Source organism: Physella acuta, unplaced genomic scaffold (assembly GCF_028476545.2).
Source record: "Physella acuta isolate Inbredline_101_S28 unplaced genomic scaffold, ASM2847654v3 ptg000178l, whole genome shotgun sequence".
Lineage (NCBI taxonomy): Eukaryota > Metazoa > Mollusca > Gastropoda > Physidae > Physella > Physella acuta.
Genome location: NW_026731697.1, coordinates 22,843 through 42,256, shown reverse-complemented (window position 1 = coordinate 42,256; position 19,414 = coordinate 22,843). Strand labels below are relative to the sequence as shown.

At 37.3% G+C, this 19,414-nt stretch overlaps 2 protein-coding genes across 3 annotated transcripts; one reads left to right on the top strand and one right to left on the bottom strand.

The window, feature by feature from the left end:
• Nucleotides 1–485: 485 nt before the first annotated feature.
• On the top strand, nt 486–8,383 carry LOC131936438 (transmembrane protein 59). Of its 2 annotated transcripts, none has more exons than XM_059293415.1 (7): nt 486–674; nt 4,353–4,458; nt 4,684–4,778; nt 5,224–5,437; nt 5,849–5,985; nt 6,515–6,685; nt 7,448–8,383. In XM_059293415.1, the coding sequence occupies exons 1-7, from the start codon at nt 522–524 to the stop codon at nt 7,577–7,579; spliced, it is 1,008 nt and encodes a 335-aa protein (XP_059149398.1). In that variant the 5' UTR covers nt 486–521; the 3' UTR covers nt 7,580–8,383. The 2 variants fall into 2 exon arrangements, with proteins under 2 accessions (XP_059149398.1, XP_059149397.1); XM_059293414.1 differs by having other exon boundaries at nt 7,445–8,383.
• A 2,580-nt stretch (nt 8,384–10,963) lies between these two features.
• Nucleotides 10,964–18,994, bottom strand: LOC131936402 (uncharacterized). The gene is made up of 4 exons (XM_059293368.1): nt 18,725–18,994; nt 13,654–15,133; nt 12,794–13,020; nt 10,964–11,819 (listed from the first exon to the last, which is right to left on the bottom strand). Exons 2-4 carry the CDS (start codon nt 15,110–15,112, stop codon nt 11,640–11,642), a joined length of 1,866 nt encoding a protein of 621 aa, XP_059149351.1. The 5' UTR covers nt 15,113–15,133; nt 18,725–18,994; the 3' UTR covers nt 10,964–11,639.
• Nucleotides 18,995–19,414: the final 420 nt, after the last annotated feature.

Genomic DNA, 19,414 nt, shown 5'->3' with positions numbered 1-19,414 from the left:
TGAGGGGGTGGGGGGAGATAGAATGATCCTAGACAATGTATACAGCATGAGGTGTGATCGTCTAAGAAAATGTTATATTGAGTTACATTGAGTAGTTAGTTTGGACAATGTTAGATATTTGTGTTATATAAGATCTAAATCTAGGCCTAGATCTAGTAGGCTTATATATTCACATTTTGTGCTTTACTACATCTCTACATCAATGATTAAAGTGGAACGTCATCCTCAAGAGACACCAAGCAGGACTCTTCAAGATATAGTTGTAAAATATTATAGATCTACCACTTTTAAAACAAATTCGGCATGAAATTGCTACTTTTCTGTGTGTAGTTAAAAAGGAAAGAACGAAAAGTCTTTTATTAGGTTCTTTATTCCAGATGCACAACAAGGTTTTAATAAATTTGGTTTCTTCTTGTTTGTAATTCTTTAGTGAGGGGTCTACGCTCCACCTAATTTTATAACCACTGGTTGGTCACATGACCAAGGCTGACTAATCAAAACAAGCTCCAAACAAAAACAAAATGGTGACTCTTCAAAACAAATTACTGCTGTGCACCAGCATCTTTACTTTTGTATCTATTACAGCATCTGCTTCATTATTAAATTTAATAAGTGATATTGATCCATGTGAAGATGCTTGTCAAAAAACATATCCATCTCATACTTATGATAAGGTAGGTTATATCTATCTATCATTCCAGCGTATTAGGAGTGATAACTCAGTCACTGACTAGTAGGGATTTAGGTAAAAAAACACTAATCATCATATAAAAATAAAAATTACATATTCTTGTAGAGCTCAACAATATGAAAACAAAACAAAAAAGATTTTCTGTCTAGCTCAAATAGTTTTTTTTTAGCGAATTTTTTTGTGAGGGGTGGAATGCCCTTGTTTTTGCATTGGCCAATTGTGACAAGTCATGGTATGCCTGAATAAATTGAGCATAGTTATTTTATTTGCAGTTGTATTTTGTTCATATTTGCAGAGTTTAGCTAGAATGATATATAGAACTTGTATATGCTGTTGAAATAAATAAAAATAATACAGAAGTATATTTTTGTGTTGGCTTCCTTCCATAACCCCAAAAAAACTGTGCTGCGCAAATATGAAAATGTTTCTAAAGCAATGTTTTACAGTGAATGAAAGAACTACAAAGTTAGCAATCTAAAGTAAATGACTTGAACACTGAAATGTGCATATAACTGCCCCATTATTTTGGGCAGGTGAAGTAGAGTCCATCTTTAAGACATTATGTTATAAAACTGTGCTGCGCAAATATGAAAAAGTTTCTAAAGCAATGCTTTATATAAATACAGTGAATGAAAGAACTACATAGTTAGCAATCTAAAGTAAATGACTTGAACACTGTAATGTGCATATAATAGCCTTATTATTTTGGGCAGGTGAAGTAGAGTCTATCTTTAAGCCATTTTGTTAAAAGTGAACTGAAGTTATCTGATCAATGTTTTTATGTGTGTATTGTGTATGAATTCTGATTTTCAGCATATAAATATAACTGTAAGTAAGGGTAAGTAGAACTTGAATACTTAAAATTACAGTTAGCACATAGCTAGTGTAGTGTATTCTAGGCTAGCAACAGACAGGTAACCTATGTCTGACTCAGCAAAATTTTACTTCAAGCAAAACTAGAACCAGAGTTGAAAAAATGAAAGACAGGTATATTAACATATGTTTAACACTACAAGTAGGAGATTTGTTTGTACATTACATTAGAATACTGTTGTTACTGTTAGTGTATCAAAACTAAAAGCCGGCAGATCGGGATGAAGAAATATAACATTGGAGTCAATGGGGGCAACGTGACCTACTTACGGTGACTACTTTCAAATGAGTATTTACTAATGTCAAAGTCAAAATATCCAAAAATAAATATCATTTCTATAAAAATGGGATGTATCTGCTTTGGAAACTTTCATTATCTAAATGGAAACTTTTCAAAAATCGCGCTTTTAAAGCATTTGAAGTTAACCTTTATACCGCGGTAAGACCAAAGCAGAGACAGCATGCAATCAGATCGCTAAGCCATCAAAACAACTGGAAAACCATTCTACTTTTCATTTAACATTAGGAAATGACCTTTTAAACTTAATTAATTACCATAAATTAAAAACTTATTAGTATGCAAAACCAAATCTCGTGCGCCCGGTATCAGAAAGTAATGGGAGATTTCGGGTCATGTTTTTACCGCGATCTCGGCCGATACCGACAAGCCTACTGACTAGTCACTGACTGCAGCTTTGCAGAAGTCTCAGATCTAAAATCTAGAGTACTGGACTGACTTAAGATATCTATTTAGCCTATCTATTTTATTTGACCTAGTTGAATAGGCCTACTCAAGTTCAAGTAACTAACTCAATATTTTATTATTAAAAGTAGGCCTACAACAGAGTCAACAGAGGAGATGATCTCTGTTTTAGTTTAGTGTTTAGTGTTTACTCAAGTCAAGTTTACTGTTTTACTCATTTAGTGTTTTGTTTTAATTTATTTTTAAGTTTTAACTTCGTGAAGACACCTGTACTTTAAAAAAGTACTTTTGACTAGGATCTAGACAGTAGATAGACATCTCTAGATATAATCTCCTAAACTTCTATTCTAGAGTTTAAACTTATCTACTAGATCTATCTAGAATCTAGACCAAAACAATACTTACTACTTAGGATCTAGATTCTAGTACATAGACTTAGTTGGATTTAATAATAACTATAGATCTACTAACTAGGCCTAAATGATTTAATAAAATAATAAATAATTAGGGCCTAGTATAGGACTATCTATATATATATATAATTCTCCTCTGGGAGACGCTAGAAAACAAGCTGTAAGCGCACTCCCCACCCCTACATGGTCTGGTGAGCTGTGGTTCACGCTAAATATTTACATTTATTAGGGGCAGATAATTTAGTTTGAAACGATTTTAAACTATGGGGAGGTAACTAAGAGGAGGTTGCTTTCACGAGGGGGTGTGTAGGGTAGGAGTTGGGAGAAAGGAGGGTGGGGGTAGTATCGTCCTTAACGACCTACTGATACTGTTTTAAAGCAAATATTTTCAGTGGCAGCATTGGTACTGTCGAATTCACAAATTATGAATTACTGAAAAGTAGAAAATAAAACTAAATAGCGGCGTATAATATACCGCGGGTCGGCTCGTATATTATAATATAGTATAGGTATAAAGGTGTAAAACGTAAGGTAAGGCTCAATTGATTCTAATAACTAATTAGAGTTAAGGTCTAGACCAGGCATGAGTAGTTTAGGGACAGACTACAAATGACTGCTTTTTGTTACATTTATTTAGAGCAGGGGTCTCCAAACTACGGCTGGATGCGACCCGCGAGATCCTCTCATCCGGCCCTCGGAGATAGTTTTGTCCACGGAAAAAGAAATGTTTGTTGGAGGTGGCTGAGGAAAAAAGTCTAAACAAATTGAAAATTTAGCATTGGGTGCAAATGTCACTGAAGCAAATGTGGCCAGTTGCCCATCAAATGACCTTAAAGGGCGGGTGGGTGGGTTTAATAAGTATTTGCCCAAGGAAAACTTTCCTAATATTACAATGTTTGCATCAAAGTACCTTTCAATATTCGGAACAACATACAAACATTTTCAAGAATGAAGTAGGCCTACGTGAAGAACAATTTGAGAACAAACTTGGATCTCGAGTGTGTTGTCAGTCCCCGAAAGTGTTTTTCTCAGACTTTTTTGTCGGGGGGGGGGGGGGGACAACTTGAAATTTATATATATATTTCAAAATAAATCTAATTTCGTTGGGGTGGGGGGGGGGGGGAGACGTTCTTCGGGGAGGGGGTCTCTATCATCCCGAACAGATGCCTGGAAGAAACTCTAGCCCCCAAACTGATATTTGATAGTCAATGCGGCCCTCGAGTTGTAAAGTTTGGAGACCCCTGATTTAGAGCAATGAAAAACTATGTATGAAAAATACTATTCATTACTCCAGAACTAAACTAGTGCACATCTATTTATAAATTAATATTGATAGGCCTACTCTAAACTAATTAGGCTTATCAATAAAAGTAATGGCCTATTACTAATATAATATTAATTTATTACTAATACTATTATTTCCCTCACTATAAGATGAGATAATCGCTACTTGATCTGGCAGTACCATTTGATTTTTAAATTAGTTTTGGTTTGGAAACTTGATATCTACCGGTATTTTGAGATGGCACTTAACTGTTAACAAAGTGAGCAGATTAACAAAAACACCCACACTCTGTAGTGTACAAATGCAGACTTTTAAAAATAAATACTTTACAAGCATGTGTTTACTAAATTGACTTTAAACATAACTATAATTCTGTTATAATTTTAGAGCCAATCAATAGAGTGTTGCAAGCGAGGATGTCGTCTTTATTCAATTATTGAGCTGGTTGGGGAAGAAGATAGCATCAATGGAACTCTCAAATCATGTTTTGATAGTAAGTAATTCACCCCTTTGTCATGTGTGATCATGTGTATTCTTTATTTAGATTTAGCTAGGTTAAAATTTCTTGATTTTAATCCATCGGTTGAAACTAAAATTTCTTGACTCTAATCTATTAGTTGAAGCTAAAATTTCTTGACTCTAATCTATTAGTTGAAGCTAAAATTTCTTGACTTGAATCTATTGGTTGAAGCTAAAGCCAGATATGTGCTTGTTTCAGACTGCAATGATGCCTACCCTGGAGACACTGATGAGACTTCAGCCTGTTCACTGGGGTGCAGTAGTCAAAAACCTTTCACAGACAAATGGGGCCATGTAAGGCATTATGGTGATAGACATTGCTCAGGGAATCTTAAGTATTACATAGTTATAAAAATTCAAGAGAATTGAAGGTTTTAAGGTCATCCAATTTCTTATACCAAATATTATTGGGCTAACATTTTATAATTTGTCCATAAATAATAGGGTTGTATAATGAGAATTAAAAATTGTGCTTTCAAAGGTTTTAATTTTTAAAACATTTAAAAAGTACTGTTTAATATTTAGAGGTTAAAACTGATATTTATATAATGGAACAAATATTAGAATTTCTGAAGAATTTAATTAATAAATTACACTCATTCTTGTTTGTATGTATACTTATACATACTTAAACTTAAACATAAATAGCAAGAAAGTATATTTAATTTAGACTAGTGTAAGATCTCATTGACTTAAAGCACTGTGTGGCACGTTGACAGAAGAATTTGTCTTTCCTCAGCTGGTGGATATGGACTCTGATTTCATGCATGAAGGGATGCCCAGGATGATGTATCCATTCTTGTATATGCACAACATGTATAGCAATATGGTGGACAAAGTGACCCATCACATGTCAGTATCCTGGTCATTTTTTATGCAAGATGGCAGTGGGAGGCTTGTGGTGATCAAGTCTCAGCCTCAGGTGCTGGATATGGATGTACAAGATTTTGATGGTAAATATAGACATAGTTTGTTGTTTAGTTATTTTATTAGTTCATGTTTTGTTGTACAAAATTAACATAGGTATAAACAAGTAAATGGATGATGTAGTTTATTGGTAAGTCTGTTGGATTTAAATTTGTATTGCAATCTATCAAATATAGGCCTTAAAAATATATTTTAAAATGTATTTTCAATTTTTCTAGTGAATGTGTTTTTTTTTTAAAAAGATTTTCAAATTCAAATTGAACATAACAAATAGATTGATAATTTCATCTGTTTGCATAATTTGCTAGGTAAATCTGAATGATTTTTTAAATGAACATTTAACTTGAACCTCTTGGGTTTAATGTAACTTTTATATAGATATGGCATTCTTAATAGACTCTTGTGGGTTTTTCATAGTGTGTTACTTTTCATTTAAGACTACTCAGCCTTCAAAGGAACGAGCTCAATGATTGAAACCAACATCGAGGCATCAGACAACACAGCCACAGAGGTGCTGAGGCACTCACAGATGAAGTCAGCCAGAGGTTTTACAGATGAGCTCAATGCAGCCGAGGTAGACCAGCCTCAGTGTTTGATTTGTTTCTCACCCTCCATGATGGTTTGAGTTGCTTAGCAACTATGATTTTAACTTGATCACTCTGCCCTAAAGCATTTTCAACACTGGTTTTACTGGGGAATGCTGTTAGGAATTTGATCTGTATCGTATTTGAGTAATGATAATATTTTTTCTTTCCAAAATATCATGCTAAGAAATGTCAGATTTACTTTCTAGCAACATTATACCAAACATATTACTTAACTACTTTAAAAAAAAACCAAAGGTCGAGAAGAAAACTTATGCTACAAATGTGTGCCCATTGTGTTTATAGTTGAAAAGACTAAGATCCCAAAATTGTTATCCTTAAAGCCCTTCAATCTCATGTTTTTTGCTCTAGCTCTAAGTACTTGAGTTGTAAAATGACTCATGCCATCATGGAGAATTCCATCTGTGCCTCACTTCTTTATTATAAGTTAGGCCTACTTTATTTGATTCAGTTTTTTCAGCTGTAGCTGTGTAAAAAATGTTAAACTTTGTATTGTAGGCTGAGCCATGGAAGCTGAATGACAACAGCAGCGACTGGCTGACATGTATCGCACGCAAGACTGGCATTCCTCGTCTAATTTTGTGTATGATCATCCTGTTTAGCGCCATTGCTATGATATGGCTGTGTATGTCGGCTGCTGTCACTGCACCTGAGCAAAGATTTCCACAGGTAATTTCTCTTCAGGTGCATCAGATAATTTGCAGATAATGAGTAAGATTCTTTATGTAGCTCTAATCACAAGATTATTTTCCAGCAAACATTAGAAACTACTAAAGACATCTTGCATGGTGTTAACCACAGCTGTCATTAAGTTGTATGGGGTCCATGGCTCATGGAGAAAGTGGGGAGCCACTAAAATCTGCCACTTATGCTGTGCATTGATATGTGTATTCAACCACCCCCATCTCTTCCCCAGATCTTCCCAAAAGGTTTTTTCACTTTAGACTCAATGTACTTAAGAGGGTGATGTTAAAGGATACCCACTCAGACCTGGCAGTCAATAGGGCAGATGTGGTAGAGTTTATCTGTTTCTGTGACCTTAACATCAGTGTTTTATTTCTGACAGGGAGGGGGGGGGGGGGTGTTACACTGGTTGAAGTTAGTAATTTCTCCCAGAAGAGATGCCTGAAAAAATGCTTGGCATATAAAGGTATAGTGTTGTTAATTCCATGCCCAGGTGCCCTTACTTCCTCTAGCATGAGTTATGTCATCAGTGCCTATAGGGAACTAGTCAAAAACCTTTCACAGCCTACTGGGGCCATGTAAGCCATTACCATGGTAGAGAATACTTAGAGCTCTCAGACTCTCCCAACCAGAGGATAAAACCCCAGCAGAGATGTTTCAAATTTCTTTGTAAGCCCCACCACTAGTAATGAGAAAGCTCCTGCTGTGTTACCTAGTTTGATGTTTCCTGCTTTGTTCCATTAGCAGAAGCTGAGCATAAGTGGAGACCTGGAGTACCTGCGCTACCTGCCTGACAAGAAGGGCATCAAGGGCATCCACCCTCAAGACTTTATAGAGGCCAGGCCCCTACCTGTTAAAATCCACGTGGAGAAGATCTAAAGGGAACACTTTGTTTGCTATGTAAACCAGTCCCAGAAAACTGAACCAGTTTCTTTTTTATCTTGGGTTTTCTTTGCTTTATTGCTCATTCATTTGTGGGGTTTCAATTTTTGGGAGCACCAATGTTTATACATTAAATGGTCTCCTTCTGCATAGTTTAGTTGTAAGTTCTAAATCTTATGAGAATGGTTAAAAATGAAATACTGTCCATCTATAACATGACCAGTGTTACTTTAATATATTATGTTCTGATTATGCTTTTGTAGTTGAGCATATTTAATGTATAAATATTTGTTACTCTTTTCATCTTTGCAATAATTTTTTTCATACTGATCTGGTATTGTTTTTATAGATTTAGATGTAGAGCTATGAATTGTTGTCTCAAAAAACAAACTCAGTGAATACCATCTTTAAAAAAACATTTCTCAATGAAATTATTGAAACATTTAATCAAATGAAAAACATTGTGTTTACAATTTCAATGAAACAAAATCTAAACCACAAAGTAAACTGCAGCAAAAGTTTTTAACTGCTGTACCCTGGTATCTGACATGTGGTAAACATTTTGTCCAGTGATTGAATGTAATTTGATCACAAGAAACTCACCAGGCCTTTCTTACCTCATCAGTGTTGTATAGGCATTCAGATCATGCTGATTTTAGTCAAGGAAGAAACATATCATTTTGTGTATTGACTGACATTTTATCTTATTTCCTTTTAGGTAAAAAGGAAATTTTTTTTCTTCTTTACTCTGTGTTTGAAAATGAAAAGAAAATGATCTTGAAGAAAGTTTTCTAATGGCTAGTCAAGTGTTTGTGTCAAGTCTGTTTTCACTTTCTCTGTTGACCTCAGTCATGGTAACACCTAAACTCCACTAGGACAGTCTAGTGGAGGGTGGGTCCGTTTTCATATGTAACTTATTTTGTGTATACTTCATCATCAAACCAAATGTGTGTAAGGTTGTTAAAAAAACCAGTGTGCCATTAGAACTTCTTGGTCATTGGTTTAACATTGTCTTGTTATTACATGGAAATTAATTTTCTGCAGTGTAATCATTATAATTCCCTCCAGTTACAGAATATCTTTTACTATGAGTATCATGATAGCTCCTTCTCCACACCCTTTCCCCTCTTTACCAATATTTACTCATTACCATTTTACTTGGTTTCTACAGCCTGTATGTTTATTCAGTATGAGCCATTCAAACTTACATAAAGTGAATGTAAAACCTAGCACCTGATGTCCACCTGTAGGAAGGGAGAAATATTTATTTTCTATTTTGGTTCTGTGATTCTGTGTATAAACTTTTCCCCCCAGTAATTCCATTTTTTGTTTCGTATATTATTAAAGTGCATTTTTGTTTTTTCATTTACCAGAAGTATAAAATCTTGGAAAGTTGTAATTATCCATCAGAATTTGGTGACATTGTTGTTTGCTGTGTGTTACAGCATATTTTTTATTTTATGAAAAAAAAAAGAGATACAGCAGGAATGTTTACTTGCTTGGACCGTGTGAAATATTGGTGTATTCCATGCACTAAAAAAATATGGATGCTGAATTAAGTCCATATTTTGTCACATTTACTTGGAGCAATTTGTTAGTTAATTAGAACTATTACAGTTTATGATTGGCTTCCCTAATTTTTTATCAGCAAGTGTTTAGTGGTGGTGGTTGTTTGATGGGTTCTTTTTCTAAAGCAATTTTTTAGCATCCAGTTAGGTAATTGTGGTAATTTTGGTAGGGCAATTTTTTTTAGCATTCAGTTAGTTTATGGTGGTAATTTTGGTAGGGCAATTTTTTTAGCATTCAGTTAGTTAATGGTGGTAATTTAGGTAGGGCATTTTTTTTAGCATTCAGTTAGTTAATGGTGGTAATTTTGGTAGGGCATTTTTTTTAGCATTCAATTAGTTAATGGTGGTAATTTTGGTAGGGCATTTTTTTTAGCATTCAATTAGTTAATGGTGGTAATTTTGGTAGGGCATTTTTTTTAGCATTCAGTTAGTTAATGGTGGTAATTTTGGTAGGGCAATTTTTTTAGCATTCAGTACGTTAATGGTGGTAATTTTGGTAGGGCAATTTTTTTAGCATTCAGTTAGTTAATGGTGGTAATTTTGGTAGGGCTGTATTGAATGTATGTCTGTTATTTATATGGGATGTTGGATCAAAATAAAACATTGGTCACAAAAAAGTTTTTATGTCGATTTTATTCACATATTGATGAAATATACAAACATCTTTAATATTGTTACACTATAATGAGTGAAGACAGATGGAATCAATGCTGCTACATTGACCTGAATGGTATCATTAAGATGGATGTTATGTTCCTACATTGACCTAAATATTATCATTAAGCTGGATGTTATGTTCCTACATTGACCTGAAGTGTCACACGCTTATGTCTGTTGTTAAATCCACTAATGCATAGTTTATGAAAATTAATTTTGAAATAGTTTTCTTCATACCTATTTACACAAAGATATAATTTTTCACACCTAACATGTCCATTTGTGAAGTAGAGTTCACCTGTTTCTGCATCCTCAACATAAGGAGGAATAGTGTGGTCAGCACCAGTGTTTCTTCCAGACTTTTTTCTCCGGGGGGGGGGGGGGGGGGGCACTTGAAATTTTCGGGGGGGCGGTAGACTTTCTTCGGGGGGGGGGGGGGGGGCGGGCACTGTTAAAAGTATATATTTTCTATATAAATTATATATATGTCTGGAAGAAACTCCGGTCAGCACTAAGCCGAATTTGGTCACCAACGTGAGTCGACAGGTACCTATAAGAGATTAGTGGATCCAGAGACACGCAAACATGCCGTCCCATTGACAGAAAATAGGGTGCAGGAATAACATCAGTTTTAGTAGAGTCGCTGAAGCTCATGGTTGCTAAACCGGAAAATCTAGAGTTCGAACCCTCGGGCACATGAGGCTCGTTAGCGCTGGGGACAGCCACTCTTCTAGGAGAGACAGCTCCTAAATCAAAAAACGTGGTTTGACAAAGACTATGGAAGCAAATAAAAAAAAATGCAGACTAAATCCGGAATCAATGGCTTCAATGACGCATAGCCAGTTGACACGTATACTTAATTGTGTTGGAGGGGAATTTTTCCAACACTAAAATTAAGAACGAAGAAGACTTAGTGACAATACAACTTTAAACTAAGTGGCGTTGCTAGGTCGGGTGTCACCCCCATTATATATATATATATATATATATATATATATATATATATATATATATATATATATATATATATATATATATATATATGTATGTATATATATGTATATATATATGTGTATATATATATATATATATATATATATATATATATATATATATATATATATATATATATATATATATATATATATGTATATATTATGTATGTATACATACATATATGTCTATATGTGTAGGGATGTCGATTTTTTAAATCATGAAGTTAAGTAGAATAATTTGACACTTATGTTATCAGAATAAATACATTGACGATGTTAGCGAGAGCTTATAAGGAGAAATTTAGAGTCGTTTACTTTACTTTACTGCAAGCATATACTTCCTCCCGTGAACACCTCACTTTTTGTGCTCACGATAATATGTTGCGGAATGGCAACAGTATGCCATATTGGGTTAAATGTAAGGATCATAACTGACATCACGCTCATGGACACTGACAATTAAAAAAAGAAATATTATAATACCGTACTATATCGGTTGTTTCGTAATATTAAAAAAAAGTGTAGGCCCCTACCTTAATTGATACAGCCTTATCAATATTATAGTATGAAAGGGTTGTTTAAAAAAATTGTTTTTTGGATGGGGTGGAGGTCGGGGTAGCTAAAATGTGACGTCATTTATGAAGACTTAAAAGAAATTTAAAAAATGTCACCCCTAATGTTCAGCGAAAAAAAAAATGGAGTAAATAGAAAAGAGGTTACCATTTTGATGTAAAAATGACAAAAAGAAAGGAAAGAAATAAACTATTATAGAAAAAATTCTCGTCATCAGGTTTGAGATATCACGTGATAAAGGTCCCCCCTTCGGGCACGACGCCCTCACCACTCCTTGTCAATCAACGCCCGGGACAGCTCCGACACCTCGTACATGCAGGAGCCAGGTGTGTCGTCCACAGCCACGCCCACAACAACACATGTGTTGGTCTTCTGTGTCACCAGGATCTTCTCCCCGTTGCGCCCCACCAGCTTGTTGCTACCGTGTGCGAAACACGTGTACACCTGAAGAATAAAGTGACGTCATTTCAGATCTGGCACCCCACCTAGCGACGCCAATGGTTGGCCATGATTACATACGGCAAAAAGATAATCTGACTGGATATTTAACAGATCACTACCTAACTAGGAACGCTAACTTGTATATATATATATATATATATATATATATATATATATATATATATATATATATATATATATATATATATATATATATATATATGACATCAATATAGATCACTCATATTATCTAACATTTCTATTTACAAGTGGCCCGGGGACAAACTTTTCGATTTGCACCCCTCCCCCTCAAGATTTCTATTTGCACCCCCCCCCCCTAAAACTTTCGATTTGCACACCCCTCAACCTTTCAATTTATTTTTCCAACCCATTTTGGCGCCCACTGAGGTCGGCGCCCGGGGACATATGTCCCCCCGCCCCCCCCCCCTTCGCTACGCTACTGAGAGGGGGTGACACCATGAGGTGGCGCACTGGGTGACACGTGACCTAGCGGAGCCACTGTTTAAATGTTCTAGAGGTTCACAGTAAACAATAAACGTGTGATAAAACCAACAATACACGTGTGATAAAACCAACAATACACGTGTGATAAAACCAACAATACACGTGTGATAAAACCGCACGTGTAGAAATAAGGTCACACCTTATCACCTTTTCCCGTTCGTGCACTAAATACATGGGGCAGATGAAGTACATGTCATTCGCCTTTGTTTTCCCTAACGTGAGGGAGCCCAGATTCAAACTCGAGACTTTCGGGTTAGTAGTCTAGCTCTCTACCGCTAGGCCACGCCGTCCCAAAAACCTTCAACAAAACCATATATATATATATATATATATATATATATATATATATATATATATATATATATATATATATATATATATATATATATATATATATATATATATATAAAACCAAACCTTATCAGCCCATAAACCCTAACCACGCCGCTCACCTCACGCCCGATAGCCAGCTTCAGCATCAGCTGTTGTGGGCACGTGACCGCCTTGACCAGCCCCACGAGGTCCTGGCTGGAGAGGTCCCACGTGGGCAGGGACACCAGCATGGCGTTGCTCGTCTGCTCCACCACCGCCACCTGCTTGACCTTGCCGCGGTTCAGCAACTCTTGCATCACCAGCAGGAGATCGGCCTTGAACTTGGCCGGAACCCTTGACCCTGGATCTGTAATCAGCCACGGGGCTCTGATCAGTTGAGATCCTGGTCAAAACACTCAGGACATAACCCCCCCCCCCTGGACATAAATCCCATGGACATACCCCCCCCCCCCGACATAAACCCCCTGGACAAAAACCCCCGTGACATAAACCCCCCTGGATAATAAGTCCCCGACTGAGGTTTATATAAGGAAATAATAAGGATGATGAGAACCAAGAAAAACGAAATAAAATTAAATTAAATTAATGTAACTGGTTGACGTCTACTAACGATACACATGTATGCATGCACAAGCATGCACAAACGTACACACACGCACAAACACACACACGTTTTGACACGTCCAATATACACAAAAAATTAAATTAAAGAATTAATTAAAAACTACATCAATCCAAAACTTTGCCGGGGTATTCTTTCTGCCCCCCCCCCCCTTAATATTATTTTGGCGTAAGCCACACTCAGCCGCTAAGAATACTAGTCCAATGGTTCTCAAGTTCTTCCCCACCCTGCCCATCCTGAACTAACAACACGTCACAATGTTACTTTTCTTAAATCACAAACTCCCCAAACAGCCCTTCACAAACCGCGCCTAACATATATATTTACGTACGGCACATTCTCACGTCAAGAACTCACCCTTGACACTGTCGTCATCGCTATCGTCGACCGTCTCCAGGACGACGCTCCTCTTCCGTATGGAGTTCTTCCTCCTTAGCGCGCCGTAGTTCTTCCCGTCAGTGTATTCCGTGTCCGCAAAGCTCAGCTCGTGCAGGAGTTTCTTGGGCTTATCCGGCAAATCGGAAGTTGATGCCAGACGCATGGACTGGGACCGACCCACGGGCTGGGACCGAGTCTCGGGCTTGGACCGACCCTCGGGCGGGGACTTCAAGGATTTCTGGAACTGGCTCAGCGGGTTGTTCTCCGGGGTCAAAGAGAAGCTTCGGGTCTGAGGGCGAGTAGACTGTATGTCTCCAAAGTCAGTCGGTCTTCGAGAGATAGACTCGGCGAAACTGGAATCTTCGTTTACTTTGATACAAGGCAGACGGCGGGCCGGTTTTGATGCCGGTAAACTTTCACCAATTTCTCTGGTTTCTTGAATAGTCTTTGAATTGTTCCCGATAGATTGGTCTTTTTCGTTTTCTGAACCTTGTAAATATTGGTTTTGTTTATTGGGAATATTTTCTCTTAAAATGTTTTGTTTTACTGCATAATCAGAACTAACAGGTGCATATTTGGGTTGAGGTTCTGAGTCAGGGAAATTTTGCTTGAAGTTTCCATTTGAAGAGCAAGCGCCGTAGTTATAATCTCTAAACTTTGCTATTTCTTCATTCTCCTTCAAAGTTTGCATCGCGGGTTTTCCCTTCACTTCAGCCGTAGGAGCTATTTTTAAATCAGCGTCGCTGTGTTTTGTGAACTCCCCAATTTGAAGAGCACCAGTACTGTTCTTGGCTGGTGGATTTTCCGTTTTAGTTTTAGAACTTGTTGCTTGCGTTTGATGTTTTCGACTGAAGTTCGGCGAACTGCCTTCGTCATATTCAAAAGCAAAGTTTATGCAAGAAGTTGGGTCCACGTGTTCATCTTTGACGATTTTCCCCCTCTTCTTTGTCTTTTTCTGGTTAATTTCTACCCACTGAAACCCGTCTGTTGGTTCCTCTAAATGTGGACTTGGTGTCCTAGCAACATGACCACTCTCTGGTGGCTTGAGTTCAGTTTCAGTTTGTTGTGGCGCTGAACCACGCCTAGTCTTCGAACTACGTGGAGAAACAACATCACTGACTCGTCTAGGCGACCGGGGCATATCACGTGATGGTGTCTCTTCGATCACATGACTTCTATTTGCTTCCAAACCACCTTTGGGTTGTTTTTCCTTGTTTGTACTCCCTACTTTCGATTTCGTCACTTCAGTAGTTTTGGCAGGGGATTTGGCATAAACCTGGCCATCTGAGTGTTCAGGTGTGTTGGCCGATGACTTGCCAGAATGCGCGTCAGTAGAAGACTTCGTTTTGGATTTGGTCCCTCTGGTAAGTGCTGCCTCGTCTTCGCGGATTGGCCTTGAGTACCTGTTCTCCGATCTCCTAGTAGCATCTCTCGACATTTTCTTTGTGTAACTGTTTTACTGTTGGCAACAAGAATTATCATGTGACTTTTTCATCGGGTATGTTGTTGGTGAGAATTTTAAAAATGCACACGAGGTTAGCAAGCACAATAGAAATGTCTACCTTGAACTAGCCTGCTTCTAAAAATAGATGACCGACCTTGACCGCCGAGGCAACTGTCGCATATCACATGTTGCATGTCAATGTATGTTAAAAGATAAATGGCTAAACCGCTTACCGCCAGCGTTTTAAAAAGATGAATTAATTCATTTATACAGGAATGTTTAGGGAATGAAACAAATGAATAATTAGTTTGTTAACTGTATTAGAAGACCCTTTTGAATTGTGATTCCCATGAAATGTAGGCAATACAAAATCGTCGGTAATAGATTATTTTATTGATACGACCAATAGATGGTAATCTTAAACAAATACAGTTTACATAGGCGAGCAGTCAGAGGAATAATGACATTTGTGACACTCACATGGGGTACTATGTTTATGCTGTTCACCCTAGGCTCATATAAAGTAATATATGATGTTCAGCCTAGGCTCATATAAGGTAATATATGATGTTCACCCTACTCTCATATAAGGTAATATATGATGTGTACACTAGGCTCACATAAAGTAATATATGATATGTACTCTAGGCTCATATACAGTAATATATTATATATACTCTAGGTTCATATAAGGTAATACATGATTTTAAACACCAATACAAAAAAAAACAACACGTAAGTAAAACAATATATTAACACGCTTTTAAATACTAAATAAACGAAGAAACATTGTTTTTCTATAACTATAATCTAATAGTATAGTCATTGATCAATAAAATATTTTGAAAATATTTTTTAGCGAACAAGGCTTATTATAATGTAAACATTAAACTTGCTTCAGTGTACACTGTGGTTAAAGTTTGCAAAAATATAAGAATAGTCAAATGTAAGTTATACAAATAATTAATGTTGTTGCTAATTAACTTGGCATTTCCCGAAATATTTGTCTTAAACTAATAAGTAGCCTGCGATGTCTAAACTGTAATGAGTATCATCTGTCCATTGTTATCGTCCAACTCCAGAGACGTAGCAACCTTTCCCGGTCGGCGCCTGGGGACATATGTCCCCCCCCCCCTGCCCCCCCCCCCCCCCCCCATCGCTACGCCTCTGTCCAACTCAGCTCATAGAGAAGTGGACACCAACTCTAAGATCGTTTGCTGGTCGATCCTTTTTGTCTATTATAGTAAGTAAGGTTTGAGGTAATATTTTCTGATAATTTAATAGAATAGGGTGGTCGAATAGTAGAGCATACGAATGCTAAACAGTAAGTCTGGAATATGAAACTGGGTTCAAGTCCGTAAGAAGGTTCATGAGTCCACCCAGCTCTAATGCGTACCTGACACGTTAGGGAAAGTAAAGGCTGCTGACTACACTATCCCTTTAAATGCCCAGGTCACAGAAGAAGATGAGCTAGAAAATACAATCCAAACCTTGGAAATACGAAGTTATAGGAAGTTACAAAGATCGTATTTTTAATGACATAGTTCATGTTAGGACCCAAAGATTGATTGGTCAACATGACGATCTACTCATAGACATAAAAACTAAATGGTACGGATCGATTGGTCATCATGACGATCTACTGATAGCCATAACAACTAAATGGTACTGATAGTCGCAAGGTTGTCTAAGCAGCGAGCAATAGAAAAAAAATCTGAAGACAAGATCTGAAAATGGGAGGTTTGAACACTGCGAGAGGCATTAATGATGGATGAGGACTGAGTGGTATATAGGGACATCATCAATAGGACACTTCGGTTGTATAGGGGTAAGTATGGCGGCCGGCCATAGTGTTGACCACACCATCCCCTCATATGCCGAGGTCAAGAAACATATGATTTCTAATCTCATTTGCTCAATGGATCGCTAGGTCTAAAGAGGAATCTTTAATTGTACTATCAGTAAGACACTAGTAGTAGTAGTATTACCCCAACTATCACTCTAGATTATATGACCGAAGAAGAAAATAGAATAACTAAACGTATGAAACTTTCTATTAGCACTACATACCATTCTAATCAGCAATCTACTGTCTATTCCGCTTAATCGAGACACTTGGTCATTTAGACAGAAGTTTATTTTGGCCAAATTAGAAAGAATAAATCCGGGAAGTGTATAATCTTGAACATCGCATAATCAGATCAGCCGCTTACTTGGACAAAACGCATCCGTCCGGATGTGTCCCGATTAAGCGCAGATGAATGCACTCATACCACGTATGTTGCTTTATACTGAGGCGTCACAGGCGATGTTTTAATTAAAGTTTCTATCGACACAAAGTACATGTAGCATGTTTATATAATCTTCAGAATTTAAAATATTGCAGTCTTTGTTATTTCGTAGTCCTTTTATTTTAGTTCAATCGATGTAGTATTTTTTCCTGGATGTTAATTAGACATTTTCTCATTTCGGGTTATCCAAGCAATCTCGGAGAAATCCGCGGCGCATATAGATACGAACTCATACACAGAAATTATGGCGACATACATATAGAGAGGGTCTAACATTGTGTTTAAGCTTGAAGCAGCTGTAGGTTATGGGAACTGGCGTCCATTTAAACGCTCGCTATGTTAAGAAAATTAAGTAACACTCAATATGTCGATATCAACTGTTGCCAGAATCTATGTTTGTAAAATGTTATGTGGTTGTATCAACTGTTGTCAGAATCTATGTTTGTAAAATGTTATGTGGTTGTATCAACTGTTGTCAAAATCTATGTTTGTAAAATGTTATGTGGTTGTATCAACTGTTGCCAGAATCTATGTTTGTAAAATGTTATGTGGTTGCTTGTCATGTACAACATACAGGGGTAGCCGGCAAGTTGTCTGTATGTTGTTTCATGTTTTATGGGGAATGTGGGTAGATATTTAGCGCTCTTTGATTTTCTTTAACTTAATTCCAATGGTTGTCTGTTATAAGCAGTGTTTCTTTCAGACTTTTTTCTTTTTTCTCGGGGGTGGGGTGGGGGGTGGGGGGGGGGGGTGGGGTGGGGATGGGGGGGGGGGGGGAGAGACTAGTAAAAGTATAATTTCTATATAAATTCTATTTTGAGGGGGACGGGACACTGGTAAGAATAGACCAGAATAGTCCCTGGTGCATGCATGTATATTTTCCTTTAACCCCCTAACTTAGATACACACAAAGAAATACACAAGGCTTACTAAATAAGACGGTTTTTTTTTCTCCGGAGCCTAAGCCCTTGATTTGGTGTCACACAAACAATGTATAAAACAGTGAAATCAGTCTGTCGAGGCAAGTAGCAGTATATTTACTTAACTTTAACTATGTACAACTCAATAGTGCAGCTCTCCCAATAGCTGCCCCCTAAGGTGGGGCGCCCGAGCGGATGCCCCACCCGCCCTTCCCCTAGCCCCACCCGCCCTTCCCCTAGCCACGCCTCTGATATGGTAAATAGGCGCTGCGTATTCAAATTGGTGTTGCATAAGTCGTTACTTAATCGCGAGCTGAAACACAGACTACTTTACCCCCCCCCCCCCCCCCCCCCCCACCCCGTAAACAAACGATCAAAAGTAATCTTTTACTCACCCACAACAGCTATCGCATTGCTCACTACAAATCTCACAAGACAGGTACACAAAATAAAATCTTCGATCTTCCTATGGCCGACAAGAAACCACTCACTGCCTGTAGATACTCGTCTATTGTTTCCTATTGCCTGATCAGCTCACCAAGTTTGTAATCGTGCACATACTGGAGCACACTGACTCACGCCCGACTCGTAAACACAGTTGACCTCTTTAAAAAGTTTGATTCGATTTGAAGTATCAACGAAAGCAACACCTGTTAGCTATAGACATACATACATACCAAGCTGCGCAGTCTGATCGCCCCAAAGTTGGTCTAAAACTGTTCAAACTTATCTGGCAATTCTACTGCGCTTCAGTTTCAGTCTTTTTAAAACTGCTAGGCCTAATTACCAATAATTAAATTATTTTAATGAAAAGATTAATACAAATTTTAACACTTACAAGAGGAGTAAATATAATTCGTTAACTAATTATATGCACCATGATTTTTTAGGCCTACTTAAAAAATTTAAAGATTTCGTCGATATTGTTTATTTAATAAGTTGTAAATTTATACATAAACTTCTAAATTTACATACATATACATATTCATATTTGTAATGAGAAGTTCATAAATAATGTCACACATCTTGCAGGTGGTGGTGGAGTGGGTGGGTGGGGTGGGGGAGGGGGGGGTCGTTTCGATTTT

Coding starts and splice junctions, on each gene's coding strand:
- LOC131936438 (XM_059293414.1), top strand. CDS start 522: ATGGTGACTCTTCAAAACAAATTACTGCTGTGCACCAGCATCTTTACT. Junction 675..4,352: donor CATCTCATACTTATGATAAG/GTAGGTTATATC, acceptor TTATAATTTTAG/AGCCAATCAATAGAGTGTTG. Junction 4,779..5,223: donor TCACAGACAAATGGGGCCAT/GTAAGGCATTAT, acceptor GTCTTTCCTCAG/CTGGTGGATATGGACTCTGA.
- LOC131936402 (XM_059293368.1), bottom strand. CDS start 15,112: ATGTCGAGAGATGCTACTAGGAGATCGGAGAACAGGTACTCAAGGCCA. Junction 13,021..13,653: donor CGATGACGACAGTGTCAAGG/GTGAGTTCTTGA, acceptor GGCTGATTACAG/ATCCAGGGTCAAGGGTTCCG. Junction 11,820..12,793: donor AGCTGGCTATCGGGCGTGAG/GTGAGCGGCGTG, acceptor TTTATTCTTCAG/GTGTACACGTGTTTCGCACA.